The sequence below is a fragment of the Brassica napus genome, chromosome C3 (assembly GCF_020379485.1).
Source record: "Brassica napus cultivar Da-Ae chromosome C3, Da-Ae, whole genome shotgun sequence".
In the NCBI taxonomy this organism is placed as follows: domain Eukaryota; kingdom Viridiplantae; phylum Streptophyta; class Magnoliopsida; order Brassicales; family Brassicaceae; genus Brassica; species Brassica napus.
The window spans coordinates 452,184-469,360 of record NC_063446.1 but is presented as its reverse complement, the minus strand read 5'-3'; the positions used below and the strand labels follow the sequence as shown (position 1 = coordinate 469,360).

The 17,177-nt window shown below is 38.7% G+C and overlaps 4 protein-coding genes across 4 annotated transcripts; 1 reads left to right on the top strand and 3 right to left on the bottom strand.

Annotated features, from left to right (window-relative positions):
• Nucleotides 1-1,320: 1,320 nt before the first annotated feature.
• On the bottom strand, nucleotides 1,321-2,966 carry LOC106361962 (F-box/LRR-repeat protein At5g02910-like). The gene is made up of 3 exons (XM_048751690.1): nucleotides 2,034-2,966; nucleotides 1,768-1,944; nucleotides 1,321-1,645 (listed from the first exon to the last, which is right to left on the bottom strand). Exons 1-3 carry the CDS (start codon nucleotides 2,964-2,966, stop codon nucleotides 1,406-1,408), a joined length of 1,350 nt encoding a protein of 449 aa, XP_048607647.1. The 3' UTR covers nucleotides 1,321-1,405.
• Nucleotides 2,967-4,946: 1,980 nt separating this feature from the next.
• On the top strand, nucleotides 4,947-6,292 carry LOC106377071. Its single transcript, XM_013817232.3, has 2 exons — nucleotides 4,947-5,463; nucleotides 5,681-6,292. The coding sequence occupies exons 1-2, from the start codon at nucleotides 4,990-4,992 to the stop codon at nucleotides 6,290-6,292; spliced, it is 1,086 nt and encodes a 361-aa protein (XP_013672686.2). The 5' UTR covers nucleotides 4,947-4,989.
• Nucleotides 6,293-6,423: 131 nt separating this feature from the next.
• Nucleotides 6,424-13,300, bottom strand: LOC106448641 (E3 ubiquitin-protein ligase UPL4). The gene is made up of 17 exons (XM_048751765.1): nucleotides 13,113-13,300; nucleotides 12,244-12,921; nucleotides 12,038-12,148; nucleotides 11,811-11,927; nucleotides 11,569-11,727; nucleotides 11,320-11,481; nucleotides 11,008-11,157; nucleotides 10,787-10,908; nucleotides 9,611-10,691; nucleotides 8,101-9,282; nucleotides 7,787-8,011; nucleotides 7,587-7,691; nucleotides 7,418-7,498; nucleotides 7,269-7,337; nucleotides 7,038-7,166; nucleotides 6,849-6,932; nucleotides 6,424-6,730 (listed from the first exon to the last, which is right to left on the bottom strand). The coding sequence occupies exons 2-17, from the start codon at nucleotides 12,907-12,909 to the stop codon at nucleotides 6,665-6,667; spliced, it is 4,509 nt and encodes a 1,502-aa protein (XP_048607722.1). The 5' UTR covers nucleotides 12,910-12,921; nucleotides 13,113-13,300; the 3' UTR covers nucleotides 6,424-6,664.
• Nucleotides 13,301-14,303: 1,003 nt separating this feature from the next.
• Nucleotides 14,304-15,971, bottom strand: LOC106448658 (60S ribosomal protein L4-1-like). Its single transcript, XM_048751764.1, has 2 exons — nucleotides 14,807-15,971; nucleotides 14,304-14,594 (listed from the first exon to the last, which is right to left on the bottom strand). Exons 1-2 carry the CDS (start codon nucleotides 15,911-15,913, stop codon nucleotides 14,481-14,483), a joined length of 1,221 nt encoding a protein of 406 aa, XP_048607721.1. The 5' UTR covers nucleotides 15,914-15,971; the 3' UTR covers nucleotides 14,304-14,480.
• Nucleotides 15,972-17,177: the final 1,206 nt, after the last annotated feature.

The window sequence follows — 17,177 nt, the reverse complement described above, 5'->3', positions numbered from 1 at the left end:
AGCGTTGGAATCATCTGAAGCAACTCTTCAAACCATGATGGATCACTACAGCGGACATGTTTGAACACTACAACTAGCGTCTCTAGTGTCTCTACGTTTTTCAACACCATTTCTATGAACGAAGCCACATCCACGAGTTTCAAATACCACGTTGCACCCTTAAAACAAAAATCACTTGAGGTAGGAAACCTATCATATTTTGATCTCCAACATTGATCCAGATTCGAACCTTGCGAATCTAAATACTTGTCCAGGTACTCCTGTAGAGCATAAAAAGTGAATTTTAACAAAATATCGAATCCTATACACAAATCCCTTAGTTTGCATGGTATAAAAGATGTTTCGGGTTAAAAACAAATACCTCTATGAACGTCGGTCGTTCCTTTGCGTGTACTATAAGCTTCTTTAAACCAGGTGAATTTTGTAGTAACCTTGCTATACCGGAAATCACAGATCTTGCAAACATGGTATACAGAGTCAAAGTTTGGACCACCTTTAACGTTGGGAAAGGAACACCACGTAGTTCCGCGAGGGATAGAAACTAAGCATATAATTATTAAACCCAAATGTTATGATCCCATTTTTTATTGTGTTCATTTTTAAAAAATGATAATTACTTAGTACATATAAACTCTAAATCAAAAATATTTAAAATTAAACCCTAAAGTTTATGATTTATCCAAGGGTTCAGAGTTTACCCAAGGATTTAGGGTTTAGTGATTAGGATTTAGGGTTTAGTGCTATTAAAATTTAGTTTTTAATGTATGATTTAGGGTTTAAGATTTTCCAACGGTTTAGAGTTTATCCAAAGTTTAAGGTTTAACGTTTAGGATTTAGGGTTTAGGATTTAGGGTATAAGGTTTAGTATTTTGCTGAAGACTTAACAATATTAATTAATTTATGTTTTGTAACTATTTTTATGTATTTTTATTATTTTATTTTAAAAATATAATCTAATTTGGATATTCAATTTTTTTTTTTTAAAAGATATCAAATACTCCATCTGTTTCATTATAAATGTCGTTTTAGGTTTCGGCACACGAATTAAGAAAACAGTTAATTTTGTACATTTCCTATAAAAAAATACTATTAGCTATACACCTAACCATATTTCAACTAATAAAAAAATAAATTTTGCATTAAAAATCGAAAACGATATTTATTTTGTAACGAAATTTTTTTTCTAAAGTGACACTTAATATAAAACGGAGAAAGTATCAAATACTCAAACACTATTGGTTGGTGAACCTAGAGGTTCCAGGGATAAAAATTTGGTGTGGGGCCAATAAATCAATCTCTTACTAGTATGCTGCATCAAAAAGTCAAATTAAAAATCTATTAAATATAAATAATTTCATTACAGAGAGAACGTCTTTATAAGAAAAAAAAATTATACGAATAATATTCAACGAAAGAAACAGTCTTGAGTCAAGTCAGTGACAAAGGACAACTCAGAGTTTTTGTTTAGTGAGAAAGTGTAACTCCCAACCTTATACCAAGCGTCTCCACTTGTTTTCATCAGAAACTTCATGACAGAACTCATGAGTCCTGGTTCAGACAAACTCGGACAGTCCAAATCTTTTGGTTTCCAACATCCACGCGTCTCCAAGCCTTTCCAATACAAGTAGTTGGTAAGACGAGTCTCCTGCATGCAGCAGGAATAAAAAGATAATAATGTTTTCACAATACTAGAACTACAAACAAAAAAAAAAGTGAAGATTGACAATGGTCTATAATGTGTGGTTGATGGTTAAATATATTATATACCTCTAACATTTTGCAGTCAACTGTGTCTAGTTTGATCTTCTCTAATCTTGGCGAGTTTTGTAGCAGCTTTGCTACACCAGGAACAATAGAAGGATAGATAGCCGTTTCAAGAGTCAAAGCTTCCATCTTCTTGAACATCGGAAAAGGAACACCACAGACGATGGCAAGAGACAAGATCTAAACAATACAAAACAAAACAAAAAATCAACTATGAAAAATGCAAATATTTAATCATTTCACTTTTGGTAAATAAAATAAGAGAATACCTGAAGACATAAAGCCCCACACAAAGTAAGTTTCTCCACGTTCTGCAACTTCTCAAGCGTCCGGAGGATCAACACTTGAAGCGAATCAGCTAAACCAGTCTCCGGATCGCCAAAGTCATCATACAAGAAACCAAGACGCCTGGAACAGTTGATGTTCACGTTAGCTTCCGTTAAAGAAGAGACGTCCGCTAAGTCACATCGCGACTCATCACTGTGAGTCATCTGTTCCCAGCATTGAACATCCAACCTCTTTAACATCAGACACTCGCTCAGATCAAGACGCTCGAGTTTATAACAAAACAACGTCAAGCATTCGAGAAGCGGAGAGCCAGACAAGATCTTGGCGCATGCCTCATCAGAAAGCACACAGCCTCTCAAAGATAATGTCTTTAAAGATCTCCAAGACACGGTGTTGTGTCCAGGAATCGTATCGATAGTTCCCGACTCGACAAAGAGCTGTTTTAAAGAGCAGCTGGTGAAGAAGACCTCGGGGAAACGGTAAGCCACAGCGTAAGCATGACGGAACTCTAGAGACAGCTTCTCCGTGCTGCGAGACACGGCGAACTCGATCAAGCTGTCGATCTGTTTAGGTTTAGCCTCGGTGGTGCTGATAGAGAGACGAAAGCTCGTGATTTTGGGAGATGAGTATCTTCTAGCTAAGGTTTCGTAGACCGAATCGGGTTCGTATCTGTAGCAATCGATGTCGAGAGATGGTGTTTGGGACCATACGTGCCTCCATCGTTTGGACAAACCAGAGGTTCTGATTGCGTACTTTGTCGGAATTTGAGAGAAGATTTGTTGAAGGATCGCGTCGGGTAGAGAGCTGATGGAATCCACACCGTTGATTGAATCTCTAGCTCGTTTGATTTTGCGGTGGCTGTGCTTTTCTACGGCGGCTGTAACGCCGTCTATCTCTGGGCAATCGTCCGACATGGTGTTACTTCAGAAGCGTCGATTCATCTCTGGTTTTTTTAGTGGCGGGTAGTGATTCAATTAGTGGGCCTGTTATATTATTGGGCCGAAACAACATTAGAAATCCGATACATGAACTCCAACATTAAAAAACTTTTATCATTCATATTTACTACTTTAACTTCTTAAATATAAAAAGCTAAAACATCAATCACATGATATATTGTTAGCTATTTTTTTTTTCTTATGTATTGTTAACTATTAACATGTCATGTAATAGTTTTCAACGTCGTATTAGAGCAAGTCCTTTGATGAGTTCTGGATATAATTAAGTCTTATATTTCATTAATTAAGAAAAAAATCAGAAAATTAGAGAAAGAGAAAGTGAAAATATTTCTGCGTAGACTGTGCAAGAACTTCTTGCACTAATTAATAAGAAAAATGTCATGTTTTTATTTAGTTAAGCATTTATAAGAAAATTAATTTTAATTAAAAGTACAAATTGTATTATACTATTAATATTTATCTGCTAAGAATTTATTTTCAAGAAACTACCCAATAAAGGTGCTCTTAAAGCATCCACAACAGCAATAGTTAAGGGGAGTACTTAGGAAAAATAATTAAATAATCAGTGGATCCCACCAAAAGTTAATTATTCAATCTTTAAAATGCAAAATAAAAACTTTTTCTTAGTGAATCTTTGCACTATTTGTAGGCCCCCACGACATGTGACAGTCCGCGATTGGTTGACATTTTTTTTTTTTAATCTGAAAAAAATAATAATAATTAAAAAATCAAAAAAACGCTTTTTCTAAGGACTCCAATGGGGTATCACCATCGGATATGCTCTTATATATCCCACACATAGGGCTGTTCAATATGACAAAAACGAACCGTACCGAACCGAACCAAACCGAAATAGATAATATGGTTTGGATTTGGTATATACCATACAAACCGAATGGATATGATTTTAAAAAACCCGTAGGATTTGGATATGGTTCGGTATATAACCGATAAAACCGAATAAACCGAATAAAACCGATCAAAAAATAGAAACATGTAAATATGTGTATATTTTATAACAACGTATGAAAATCATAAGTTAATTTTTTTTGCTAATAACTATTACCATATTTTTTACAGTAATAAAATAGTCCTGATTTGTAAAACACTTGAACTATAATTAAATAACAATTCATCGCAAACATGCTTCTTATTTTCTTAGTCTTCTTTTGATCTTTTTGCTTTAATTTAGCATTTACTAAGTTGAAATAAATATTATAAATTTGATGATAACAATTAGTGGAAATTCTTCATAATTTTTTTTTATCTATAAACGAATATAGTTTCGTGTTTAATAGAAGAAACATGACTTTGATGAACGCTAAATATGAAAGAATATAATAACTTATTTTTTATGCTTCGTGCTTCGTGCTTCTGTTTTATTTTTTGTTTTTTATTTTTACTATCAAAATTTTGAGCTTTGATTTTAATTATAGATTTGATTATTTTATTAGATGATAGAAACATTTTTTATTTTTGTTCTTTTATTTAAACTTATAATATTTTTTAATAAATGAATGTGTTGACAACAAGACTCTAAAATTCATATAATATGATCCCAAAATAAAGAATTATGTTTTTTGGTATAAAATCGAATAAACCGAAAACCGACGGTATATAAACCGAACCGAACCGCAGTAAATATGGATTTAGAATGGTAGTTATATTTTACTAACCGAAATACCGAAAAACCGAACCGAAACCGAACCGATATCCGGATTGAACACACATGACAGCTAATAAAAGAGGTTGCCAATGATACAGTTGCAAACCATTACAGTTTGATGAATGAGATATTACTACTGCTTTACTACACCCAACTGCAAAGGTGAATGAGCAGAGAAACTCCATGTATACTTTCTATTGTGGATAAAGTAAAATATATGTAAACAGTCTGAATTAATGCAAGTAACTTTTTTATGTTCCTATAAATATAGCAAAGGACGATCTAAAGCCAATTCACAAATAAGAGCCAAATATGGAAGCTAAATTCCAAAAGTCGATGATCGCTGGAATACAGACCGTCCCGCCCGTGGAAGTCACCAAGCACCGTAAAGTCCGCTCCATATCTGCTGGAGATCCCTTGGGAGCAGGAATATTCCAGCGAACATTAAACACAGTCACATATTACAAGCATGCAGGTGATAGTGGTGATAGAGGATGGTTAGTGGCCGGGTGGATGAAGGAGTCGCTAGGGAGAGCCTTGACGTCGCATCCGATGATTGCTGGTAGACTGCGGTGGAGGAGGAAGACAACAGCGGCGGATGAAGATGGTCTGGAGGTGGTGGCTAATGACTGTGGCGTTAGGCTGGTTGAGGCTAGGTTCCCGGCGAGTTTGCTGGAGTTTTTTGAAATGGTGAAGAGAGACAAAGGCAGAGCTGAAGCAGAGACTGTCTTCTGGACAGACATTGATGAAATTGATCCTCAATTCTCTCCATTGTTCTATGTTCAGGTTAATTAATCTTTGACTATTTACTTAAATCTATATTAACTGAGATTAGTATGTCAAAAACGCCCTATATTATAGTGAAAATTGTGTAGCGAAAAAATTTGGGTATTAAAAAACTTAACAAATTTAGTTGAGATATTTTTATGGAATTTTCCGTTATTAAAACTACGTTTCTTGGACTTGTCATGATGAGGTGTTTTTCTTTTAATTTTGTTAATAGGTGACTAGCTTTGAGAATGGTGGGTACTCAGTTGGGATAAGCTGCAGCATCCTATTAGCTGATATCCTCCTTGAGACAGACTTCTTGACCAAATGGGCTCAAATCCAAAGCTCTTTAGCTCATTCTAAGACCACACTCAAACCACTCTTCTACCTCCCATCAAACAAAAGAATCAATTTCCTCACTGAACTGTCTAGGTCAGCCTCGGTTCTCGACCGCGGTGAACCCTTTGTTTTCCTGGCTAAAACATGCTCGAAATTGTCACTAGCCTGCATGAAAAAAACCGTTGTTAACCGAGAGACAGCTAGGGCGAATGTATTCTTCTTGTTCGTCAAGGAACAAGGTGGTGATGAAAATAGTACTACTGAACGTGATGGTACCAAGGTTGAGATACATACGAGTGATGAAATTAGCGATTGCGATTGTGGTAACGATATAGGGGAGGAGACAGATGTTGGAGTACTTGATGTGAGTTTAGCGTTCGATGACAAATTTGAAGGCAGTTCATGTTGGATTGGGTCTATCTCAAAAGGGATTGTGTTTGGCGTCCCATCTACTTTTGGTGGCACCAAGTCGCTTGTAAAATTTATTATTGCATTGCCAAAGAAATGATTTCATTAATATCAGTGGCATTACTATTTTAATTTCTTTTTGTATGGTTTCTAAGATAAAATAATTGTTGGCAATTTTATGTAACATGTGATTCTGCTGATTAGTTTACTCCAATAATATACAAAATCAAGAGTTTGTCAAACCTTTGAGGTGATTTTTTTTTAATATACAACCCTTTTCCATCAAGAGTTTTCTTTTTAAAATGTATTTCTACTTCTATTGATTAAAATTCTTATGTACAAAATCCTAGAAAAAAAAAAACTTTTAAGCAATGTTAAGAAGAAGAGCGTACTCTTGTTTTCTTCTAACAGTCCACTCTGCTCCTTGTCTCACCTCCTACCGCTTCTGCTAATTTTTTCACAAGATGCTAATTTAAGAGAGATGGAAGGAACCTTGCCCTTCAGTTATTGCATAAATTAGCTTCTCCTTCATCTTTTCCTACAAACAAACAAACAGACAAGAAACAAAACACAGTGAGATCGTTCCTGAGACCGGCTTTTGTCCACTGTGAGTAAGAAAGAGAGTGGTTAACAAAAGACGAAGAGAGAGATATCACTTTGGAAGAGTAAGGTGGAAGCTTTAGATAATTAGCGCATGTCATCACACTCGGCAAGTCAGTTTCTGAAGAATCGCTACCATGCTGTTGCAACAACAAATGAAACAGAAGACTGATGAGAAAACAGAGAGAAAAAGTATGACATATAACGTAGGAGCAAAATAAAGAAGCTTTGAATCAAGAGTGGACCTTGCGGACAATTGTTAGTTTGGGATTGAGAGACGCCAAGCCCCCAGGAGGTAGACGAGGACATCCTGTTACAAATTGCAGAAAGGCTCGTTGTTGCTCCTTGTCAAACTCATGCAGAATCTCCAACAACTGGAATACCAAAACAACTGAACCATTTAGTTTGATCCGCGGAAATAAAACAAAAATAAAACAAAGAAAGAAAATGAGTTGGTCTGAGTTTGATCCACTAACATTTTCAACTGGTGGGCTGCTAGAAGTATATCCATGATCAAACTTGACGTGATCCAATACTTCATTCATCTGCAAAAGGAAGGACTTCGTTTCTCAGTTGATGAAAAACGTTACTAAAGTAAACCGTAGAACCTAAAATGTTTACTTACATTAAAGAGATCTCGTTCTCCACACAACAGAGTTTCCAGTTCTTCTTCATTAAATATCCCAAGATGTTCAAGAGGGAATACCTGAAAACGTATATAGCAAAAGGAATGACTCGAGCAACCTTAAAAACCTGTAGAGAAAAAAAGTAGCTAAAGAGAAGGCTCTACGTACTTTTTTAAATCCAGACCGAAATGCTTCCACTTGTTTTTGGATTCCGTTACATACTGTTGCATTGACAATAGCCTTGATATATTCCTCGAGGTTATCCATATTTACCTAGAACCAGAAGGAGAGTCTCGACATTAATCCACAATGTGCAGAGAACTTAAGAAAGAGACTACTTGTTCACAAAACTGAAATTATTAACGTACCATATCATTAGTAGAAGTGAGAACATAGTCCGTGTAGCCAGGCAGGGCAAATTCAAGACAAAGATCCTCAATATTTGTTCCCCGGAAACTCAAATCACACTTGGCTGCTCGGGCATCAGTTTGTGATTCTGAGAAAACCTTTTTCCTACGTGTCAGAGCTTGCAATTCCACCAGTGTTTTACAAAGTTCAGGGTCAACGAAGTGGATGTCAAATGAACTCAACTCCTACAATAATTAAAGTTAGTTAGATTTTTACAAAAGTGGGAAAGAGATATCTATATGTAAAATGAGATGCTTGAAGAACCCAGTTTTACCTGTCCGAGTATCAGTTTATAGAAGGCTTTGGAGAAAGGAAGGTCTAAGACTCGTCTATCATGCAAAGCCTTTGCTACCACTGTCCCTAAGAGGACAAATTTCTCCAGCACATCTGGGAAAGCAGCTGCTGTATCTGACCAAGGTCGTGGAAAGAGTCCTGAAGGAGCCACCAAAAATCCTGAGTCTTCCTTCGGTTTTCCATCAAAGGAACTACGATCACACCTCCACATGCCAAGGTCTGGATTTTGAAACGCTCTACTGACAAGTGTATAGAACTCCAGCGTTGGCCCAAGACCAGTACCCACTTCTTCACTGTACTCAACCTCAATGACCACCTTTTGGTTTCCGTGCAACTCCATCATTTTTGAAGCAGACTCTAGAATGTTTTCACGGCAAGCTAAGAACTTTTTACGAGGCAAACTACCAGTTACTGGGCGGCCTTCACTGCTAAGGTGTTGTGGATGATGATGGACTTTCTGCGAACCGAATGCTGCTAGCCGGAAGTATTTGGTCTTGACTTCAAAACTAAACAGAAAAGGGCATGAACCCATTAGATCATTAAACCACGGTGGTAGACCGCAGGTTGACACAGCAAAGGAATCACGCAGCTGCTGCTCCAGCTTCTCTGTTAGCTTACTACTAACAAATTCAGTATACGGCACAGGACGAACCTGCACCCTCAGATCATCCAAATTCTCCAGCCTACCTTCCCCAAAAGCATTTATCCGTTCATGACAAATCAGGTGAAAGAGAAATCTGTTCATGCCCTCCAGACTCTTGAGCAGAAACAATATGTCGTACGCAGGAGGATTTGTTGCTTTGTGGCGCAAACCAAGTCTTTGAGCAAACAAGAAGGATAAAAACGGGTGATACTCGTCATTGTCCATAGATCCGGGAGGAAACAGATTTTCATCAGACTCTACAAGTTGTGGGGCCCTTTCATACGTGATGGTGTGGGATCCACTCAGCTTGGAATCGTTGGTAGTTTCACTTGCTGATTTTAGTTTGTGCAAGAGAATAGCCTGGTATACAGTCAAAGAGCGGTCTAGTTCAAGCCCTTCTAGACGAAACAAAAGTCTAGGTAACGCATCCTCCTCAGGTAACGCATCCTCCTCTTCAGATGAGGAAGTATTCTCTTCCCCTGAATCTGGAAGCTGCTCTTGGTCTTCCTCTTGAGATCCCTTCACACACGAAAAGTCCAAAGACGCAAAAGATAAATTTACATAGTATAGTAACCAACAAAAGAAGCTTGGGGAGAAGAAAAGATACTAAGTAAGTCAACTTCTTCTCAAGTAAACCAACAATCGAAACATTACCTAATGCTCATCTTGAATTCAAAATACTGCTTATTTGTGGAATGGTGGTGCAGCTAAGAATAAAAATTTAAGACACAATTGATTCCTCTAAACTCATATTCTAGACTTTTGAATCCATCCTAATCAAAGCAAAACCTGAAGGTAAAAGGAATGTTGGAGATGCTACTTCCGCAAGGCTAAAATTAGAAATTACCTGCAACTGAGATGCGTTAGGACTGTCAATCTCCATATGGGTTGAGCTTTCACCTTGACAAGATATAGAAGTTGACTGCAGCTGAGAAGAAGGACATTCCATAGCTTGATCTTTTTCTTCAACGGAATCTAAAGGTTCTAACTGCACTTTAGGCCACATGTATTGATCGACAGCATCCCAGAAGCAAAGTGGGTCAACGGTGACCAAGTCTTGGGAGTAATCACGCAAGCAAGTCTCCCCCTCTGCTTTGACAAAACGAACTCTTACGATTGGATAGCTTGTGCTACGTCCATTGGGAACAGTCGCGAATGAGTTCCTTTGCTTCAAAAACTGGCTTAGGACAATTGGGTAGTTCTCTAATGACGATAAGGAATTTTGGAGCTTCTTTATTAATACGGATGAAGTTGCCTCGCCATCAGACCAAAGTGATCTTGTGAACACTTCAAATCTGTTACCAACAAATGGCAAACTATCACATTCTGGATCGCCTTTGCTAAATTTCCTTTGGTGGAGTCCATTAGACAGGTAATTTGCCAGTGCCTTCACAACTCCACTCTCTGTAAATTCAAATGTGGACACAGATTCCCTTCCATTCAGCCTTTCCATGATTTGACTCCATACTGAGAAGAACTTCTCATCGTGCAGGGCATGTGCATCAATAGGTACAGTCATCAAATCGTCAAGGGCTGCAGACAAGTGCTTGAGGTTCTGGAGAATATCTGTCAAGCCTTTCTGAGAGTCGAATACCTCAGGTCCAAAGAAACTCTCCTTGATACGTGTTGCGAGAATGTAGACAGAATCCTTTTCAATCTTACAGGTTTGTGAAGAAGAGGAAATCGATCTTTCAAAAGACTGGCACAAGCATTTCACAGTCTCTTTCGGAACAGGCACTTCTGAAACGTCAGCTGATCCTTGATTCTGTTGCCCCGAGTTTAAAAGCGCTTCGATTGCGAAATAAACACCCTCCTTTATAAACGAATTCAAAAAATCTTCACTGTATTTCCCAAGAAGCACTTCAGCAATCTGTAGTGCTACAACAACCACATGATGATCTTTCCTTGACAAAATGCCCGCCAAAACACTGCAGCATCATGAAAGTACTATCATTAGCTAGAAAACAACAGGATTAAGGAATTCTCAACAGAAAAAGGAAAAGTAGAAAACAAAACGAAGTACCTTAAAATGTTTGCATTCTTCAGTAAATCGACAAAATCGGCTGACTTACTCAAGCAAGTCAGCTTGTGGATTGCTGATAGGCAACCATAAGAAACATATACGTTCGCTCCAGATTTTAGTACCTACAAGGAATTCAAAAGATACATCATATTCTTAGGAGAGAAATAACCATAAAATTCGTATGCACATAGCATAAAACTGTATGTCGGAACGGAACTAACCTGAATCATAACAGGAAGCACGTCTGCTCCAAATTGTTGCAAGAGATCGGGCTGATTGACAAGAAAACTTTCCTTTTCCAATGCCAGCTGATTATCCTCTACCGGTGCAGATGGAAGAAGCTCAATCACCAACTTCAGGACTTCATGCACCTGAGTAGTAAATTGGTTTTCATCCCCAAAATTAAAATCACTATCATTGCATTCCTTCCACAAATAGATACTTTGAGAGATGACTATTTTGAAAAGAAAAAAAGAATCCCTATGTTTGAGTATAAAAGAAAGAGTAATCTTGAAGAATGAAAATACTCTTACCTGGTTGGAACATGCAGTGATGGGATTTGTAGAAGACACTGAATGGGAAATGTCATACGTGGATATAATTTCTTTTAGTCTGTAGCCAGTGTTAAGCTCATATAACGTTCTGAAGGCTAAAGTTGAACCGGAAGATAGTTTTCTTAGCAATCCAATCACACCCTGCCACAAACCCAAAGTACAAAGATGTTATGTTAATGCAATGAATAGCAAGGGAGATCATCCAAAAGAAGAAGAGATCTCACGTACATTGTAAACAGGTTGAGATAGGGTAGTGCGGCCATTCAAGTTTAAAAGATGTATGGATTGATGAATCAGTCCATGGCTACATAGTTGATCCAACATTTCAGGTGACTCGCTAACTTGATCTGTTATTTTTGTTAAGCAAATAGCCACACTCTCCACCAACTGCAAGGACAACATATTACTATCAATAGAAGAACATTTTTCAGATAAGATAAGAAGAAGAGAGAACTGATTATCATTCTCACCTGTCGATCTTCATACTGAAGAAGATTGCATAAAATTGGAACAGCATCCATAAAAGGCGAGGGAGACTCAGATGAAAGCTTCCTACATATATTCACCACAGTAGAAACTGCGACTCTCTGATACAAATGCGATATTCAAATCAATAACTCTCGTAAAGTCACCCACTATAGCTAAACCAAGTCACAAAAACAGAGAAATTTGATATAGCAAGATCATTCTCCCTAACCTGTAAACTTGTTGAGAAGAAATCAATATAAGAAAGCACTGCTTTAATTGCTCCAGCATTCAAGCACGCCACTGGCTCATCTTTGGATATTTTCTCAAGTGCTTGCAAACACTGGCCACCAAGTCAATAAAACACTGATCAAATTAAGGTCTTTTGAGGTGTAAGAAGAATAAAAAAGGGACTCATGTGGCAAAAGGTAATGGTACCTGCTCAGCAACGTCCAAGTACTCAATTGCCTGTAGTCTCTGGCAAAGAGCAGGGAGAGTCTCATGTTTCACAAGGAATGCTACAGACCGCGGATAAACATCAGACAAGTAAGTAATCGCTCTGATAGCGAGCAGCATAATATCTGCATTGCTCTCATGGTTAGCCAACTTAACAAGCACCCGGGCGAGCGTATCGGCCATAACGGTGGAGAGCGAGTCTTCAGTACAGAAAGACAAGACTTCACACAGCTCCGTAAGACCAGTCAACTGCAAAGAAGGATCGACTTCTTCACTCAATCTCGTCACGAGAGAACTCAGTTTCTGCTGATCCTCAGATGATCTCCCCCACTGAACATCCTGAAGCGCCTTGTGCCTCGGATCTTCACCTTCTTCATCATCGGAATCGCAAGATCCATAGTCCGTGTCCTCCTCCTCCTTCTCTGGCTCTCCATCTGAATGGCTTGAAGGAGAGTCAGACGAAGAAGTGTCCATATCAGCGTCAGTGGTTTCGTGCCCTGAACTCGCTCCATTGGCTGCTTCTTGAGACTGGCTCTGAAGAGACGAGCCACCAGATGAGCTTGACCTAGAGTCTTGTGAGTTACAAGCTCTCTTATCAGCAGGTAGCTCCTCCACATCCTCCATTCGTTTCTGCCCTCTGTTCTCCATCACTTCTTCGATCTTGAAATTAATACTTCAACCTAGGAATCAAAAGATCAAGTCGAGGTTTCAATCAATCACTATCCCAAAATCAGTGCAGATTAACAGTAAAAAATCACAGAGAGAGCGAATCAAATCAAGCTAACAGATACGCTTCACTGAAGATCATGATGATCGCAGTGAAAATCAAAATCAGTTTATAAAAGAGAGACCTCTCGTGATCAGATAGCTTTTCAAGTCACAGCGACGATCTCTGTGAAGAAAGAAAGCGATGGCTTGCTTTGATCGGAATCGAGAGAAGCTTAAATAATCCTCTGAGATAACAGAGAGAGAGGAGAGTCTTTAGGGCTTTTTAATCTCCAGAAATCACATAAACTATAGTATGATGATATCTCTATCTATGTGAGTGTGTGTATATATATATATATATCACTTTCCTAGCTTATTTGCTAAGACGTTGGGTTAGACAAGAACTTATCCTCTGCGGGCGAGCACACGGTACTTCGAATGTAAAGGGAAAGGTCTGATTAGATCGGACGTTTCGTATTGGTTGATAGACTAATCCGACGGACGAAGTGTTTTGTAAGTCGTTTCTTTTCCGATTTTGGGAACAGAGTAATTAGCACCGCCTTATGTTATACTTTTGCCACGTGTCTTTATTAACAGTTGTAAGCCGTGCAATTACTCAAAAGCTTCTTTTCCTTTTTTTCCACAAATTAATCTATCTTTACTTATTTCATAGCTTAATTAGTTCTTTTTTTTTATATTAAATGCAGCATGATTAATGCGTCATTAAGTCTTTTACTTTAGGGTTTCTTTTAAGAGATGAAACTACTCAATATAGTATTTAAGAGAAAATGAAAAAAAACGATTTACTTAAACTAGTTTCTCATGATAATTAATTTGAAAATAATTCTGGAACGTCCAAAACTACTTTAACATTATGAATGAATTAGATGTTTAATTTAAATCTATTGTTCCATAATTTTCTCACTAGTTTCCTTGTAATTTACAGGGATAGTGACAAAATATCTACAAAAACTAAACTCTATGGAAGTTGTGACCACACCTTTTTCTTTCCAATTAATTAGAACTAAATCTAACTTTGTTGACAAATAAGATCTCACCTTTGTTGGTTTGGTTTACAGAAACTTGACGGCCAAGGAATCACAATTATCATATCTTTTGGGCTGGAACGACCTAGTTATGTCTAAAGGGCTGACGATGCTGGACCTATCCGGTCTACATTTATTCTCTGTGCTTAATGATAGAAACTAGGTAAGATCAGTAGGTGATTAACAATTTCAGTGACCTATAGTAGTGGTGTTAACATACTAACGATTTAACTCTCATCCTTTTAGAATAGACATTTACAACTACGGTTTGTTATGATAAAGAAAAGATGATCAAAATCACTAACAATTGAAGAGTTGAAACATGTTCATAACCAAATCCTCTTAAACCAACAAGATAAGTCCTCAATAGATTAGAACACAGATAAATCCAAGAGAAATGAAGATCAGAAAACATAAAATATAACCAAAATCTTATATGAGACGACAAAATCATAAATATTCTTGTTACTGACTGGCTCCGAGCCACTTGGTGAAGTTATCAAACTCTGTGTAGTCACTGTCGGAGATCATAGTCTGGTACCACGCCTTTCCTGCTGCTTTAATGGCTTGTGATTGCTCCTAGAGTAAACAAGAAAACAAACGAGTTTGAGAAATGAGTCAGCTTCGGGATTCTAAAGCACAACAGAATAAAAAACATATGAAATGTTCGGGACAGAACATGAGTTAAACAAAACTAATCTAAATGTAATGTGTCTGAATTCAACAAGATTAAACAAACTGTAACCCACATAAAAAAAAGGCTTAGAGAAAGGAGAGAGCGTTGAGTTTACCTTAGAGACGCTCTTCCTCTTCTTCTCGAGCTTCTCCTTCTTGGACTTAACCCTCTGCGTTTCAGCCAACAAAGACATCCTCTTCGCGGTCTTAGCATAAGGATTCAACTTAAGCATCACATTCAAATTCTTCAACGGATTCTTTTTCATCACAGCTCTCTTCGCATCCTTCTTAATTGGTTTCACCACGCTCTGAACCTCATCAGAGTTAATAATCCTAGCCAAATCAGCGTTCACCATCTTCGCACGAGGCAAGACATAACCCTTCTTCATCTCCGAAGGCTTCTCAAACGATCCATAGATAGACTCAAGCTTCTCAAAAGCAGACTTAGTCCAAATAACAAACCTCCCAAGATGACCACCAGGAGCTAGCTTCAACAAGTTAAGCCTCTCAACGTGACAAAGCTCAACGCCAGTAATGTTCCTAAACGCTTTCACAATCTTAGCTCCCTCGGTTCCGTACACAACAAGAGGACCTTTCCTAGAAATGTAACGACGGTTCCTCATCTTACCTACACCAGACCTAATCCCAATACTATCCTTCGCCTTCTCCGCGTCATCATAAGCACCGATCTGCTTCAAAACCTTGATCGCAGCGTTAGTCTTCTCAACGGCCTCAGCTGAGTCGCTAACAACGAGAGGCATCTCGGGGACATTCTCGATCTTGTGACCACGTGCCATCACGAGCGCGGGAACCGCAGTAGCGGCGATTGCCGAGACGATCGCGTGCCTCTTCATGTTGACGTTGACGCGACGGTGCCAGCGTCTCCAGATCTTAGTCGGAGCGAACATCCGACCACCGCGACACATGTTTCCGAAGGCCGCTTGACCTGCGCGGTGGGTTCCGCCGCCGGGAACACGAGGGATACGGGAGACGGCTCGTCCTGTTCCCCAGGACTCGGCGGAGGTCTGGTGACCGGCCTTTTTGGAGACGGCGTAAGGCTGACGGCTGTTGTTTGAGATTTGGGCGTGGACGAAGTTGACGATGTCTGGTCGAACGGGGGCGGTCATGACGTCGGGTAGGCAGACAGTGGTGGATTGGTCGGTTGTCATGTCTCCGTCGAGTCCTTGGACGGTGACTAGAGGGCGTGCGGCGGCGACTGCCATTTTTTGGGTGGAACGGAGTGTGACTGTGCGTTTAGGGTACGAAGGCAAAATGCGGTTAGGGCTTCAGTGGAGTTATATAGCAAATGGTGTGGACGTATAAGCGGGCCTTAAAAGCCCATAGGCCTAATTAAACGGCTTTTACCATGTTTGTTTGCGGCTTCTTCTTTAATTTACGATTTAAAAATAAAAAAAATATTTAATAAAATTTCATTTAATTTCATTTTGTTCAGACACCAACCATAAGATTTTTGAGTAGGTGTTCTAATAACTAATAAGGGTTTTTATGTACTCCGATGGTGTATGTGTGCATTTTACTGTTTAGAAAAATTATAATGTTGAGATGGTGAAGATTAAAATGATAACTAAAAGTTGCATTCTGAATTTCAGTATAAGACATAAGTTTGAAATGTTCACTGGTGATATTGGTGAAACAAGTCTCTATAACAATCCAACTCCGTAGCCAACATTGTAGCCAAAGGCAGCAAATGCTTTCTGGATTAACTGAAACTTACTAGAAACACTGCAGCCAAAGACTGAATCTAGAAAAAGACATGCAATAATTATTCTGTAAACAGGTTTTGGTGCGAAAAGCCTCCAGACTTGGCAACTGTCAACCGCTTTCTGCCGAAAGGAATAATTCTTATACTGGAAATGATGAAGCATATACTAAAATCTATCCACATAAATAAACTAACAAACAAAATGAAACCAAGTAGAAAATTTCACATTAGTCACTCAAAACTTTGATCAAGAATTAGCAGTAACATAAAAGGTCAATCATTACTTTATAATCGAGAACCATCAATTATAATGTTGACTTACTCCTCGTCATCTGAGCTGGCATCATCGCTGCTGTAATCACTGCTATTATCACTCTCCAAAATGTCGAGCTGAACAGCTCGGACCTGTATGACGTCAGGCGGCCTGTGAAGCCAATCTTTAGGCAATTCCACCGGCATTCCTGGTTTCCATCAAGATGGAACTGCGATATTCGGTGGAAGGTGTAGTAGAGAGCTGAGAAGCTCTCATCTGCTCGTCTTGTGGAGCTGGTGGCAATGCGCCGCGGACAGGTGCTTGCCCTGCACCGAACTCCCGAGGAGCAAATGTTGTGTAGCTAATCTTGTGAGCGTAAGCTAAGATGTCCTTAAGCGTGAGCTGAGAAGAGACTGTGGTGGTAACAGAGGACGAAGAGTCTTCAGCTTTGCTTCGTTTGAGCTTGCGGTAATCGTCGACGAGCGTGTCGAGTACGCGCTCTGCTTCCTTG

Bases quoted from the DNA above. Each gene is read 5' to 3' on its own strand.
- LOC106448658 (XM_048751764.1), bottom strand. From the start codon at position 15,913: ATGGCAGTCGCCGCCGCACGCCCTCTAGTCACCGTCCAAGGACTCGAC. The intron at 14,595-14,806 runs GTAAACTCAACG...TGTTTACTCTAG, and splicing joins AGAGGAAGAGCGTCTCTAAG to GAGCAATCACAAGCCATTAA.
- LOC106448641 (XM_048751765.1), bottom strand. From the start codon at position 12,909: ATGGAGAACAGAGGGCAGAAACGAATGGAGGATGTGGAGGAGCTACCT. The intron at 8,012-8,100 runs GTAAAACTGGGT...TAATTATTGTAG, and splicing joins ATAAACTGATACTCGGACAG to GAGTTGAGTTCATTTGACAT. The intron at 6,933-7,037 runs GTCCACTCTTGA...TTGTTGCAACAG, and splicing joins AACTAACAATTGTCCGCAAG to CATGGTAGCGATTCTTCAGA.
- LOC106377071 (XM_013817232.3), top strand. From the start codon at position 4,990: ATGGAAGCTAAATTCCAAAAGTCGATGATCGCTGGAATACAGACCGTC. The intron at 5,464-5,680 runs GTTAATTAATCT...TTTTGTTAATAG, and splicing joins CTCCATTGTTCTATGTTCAG to GTGACTAGCTTTGAGAATGG.
- LOC106361962 (XM_048751690.1), bottom strand. From the start codon at position 2,966: ATGTCGGACGATTGCCCAGAGATAGACGGCGTTACAGCCGCCGTAGAA. The intron at 1,945-2,033 runs GTATTCTCTTAT...TGTATTGTTTAG, and splicing joins GTGGGGCTTTATGTCTTCAG to ATCTTGTCTCTTGCCATCGT. The intron at 1,646-1,767 runs GTATATAATATA...TGCTGCATGCAG, and splicing joins TTGACTGCAAAATGTTAGAG to GAGACTCGTCTTACCAACTA.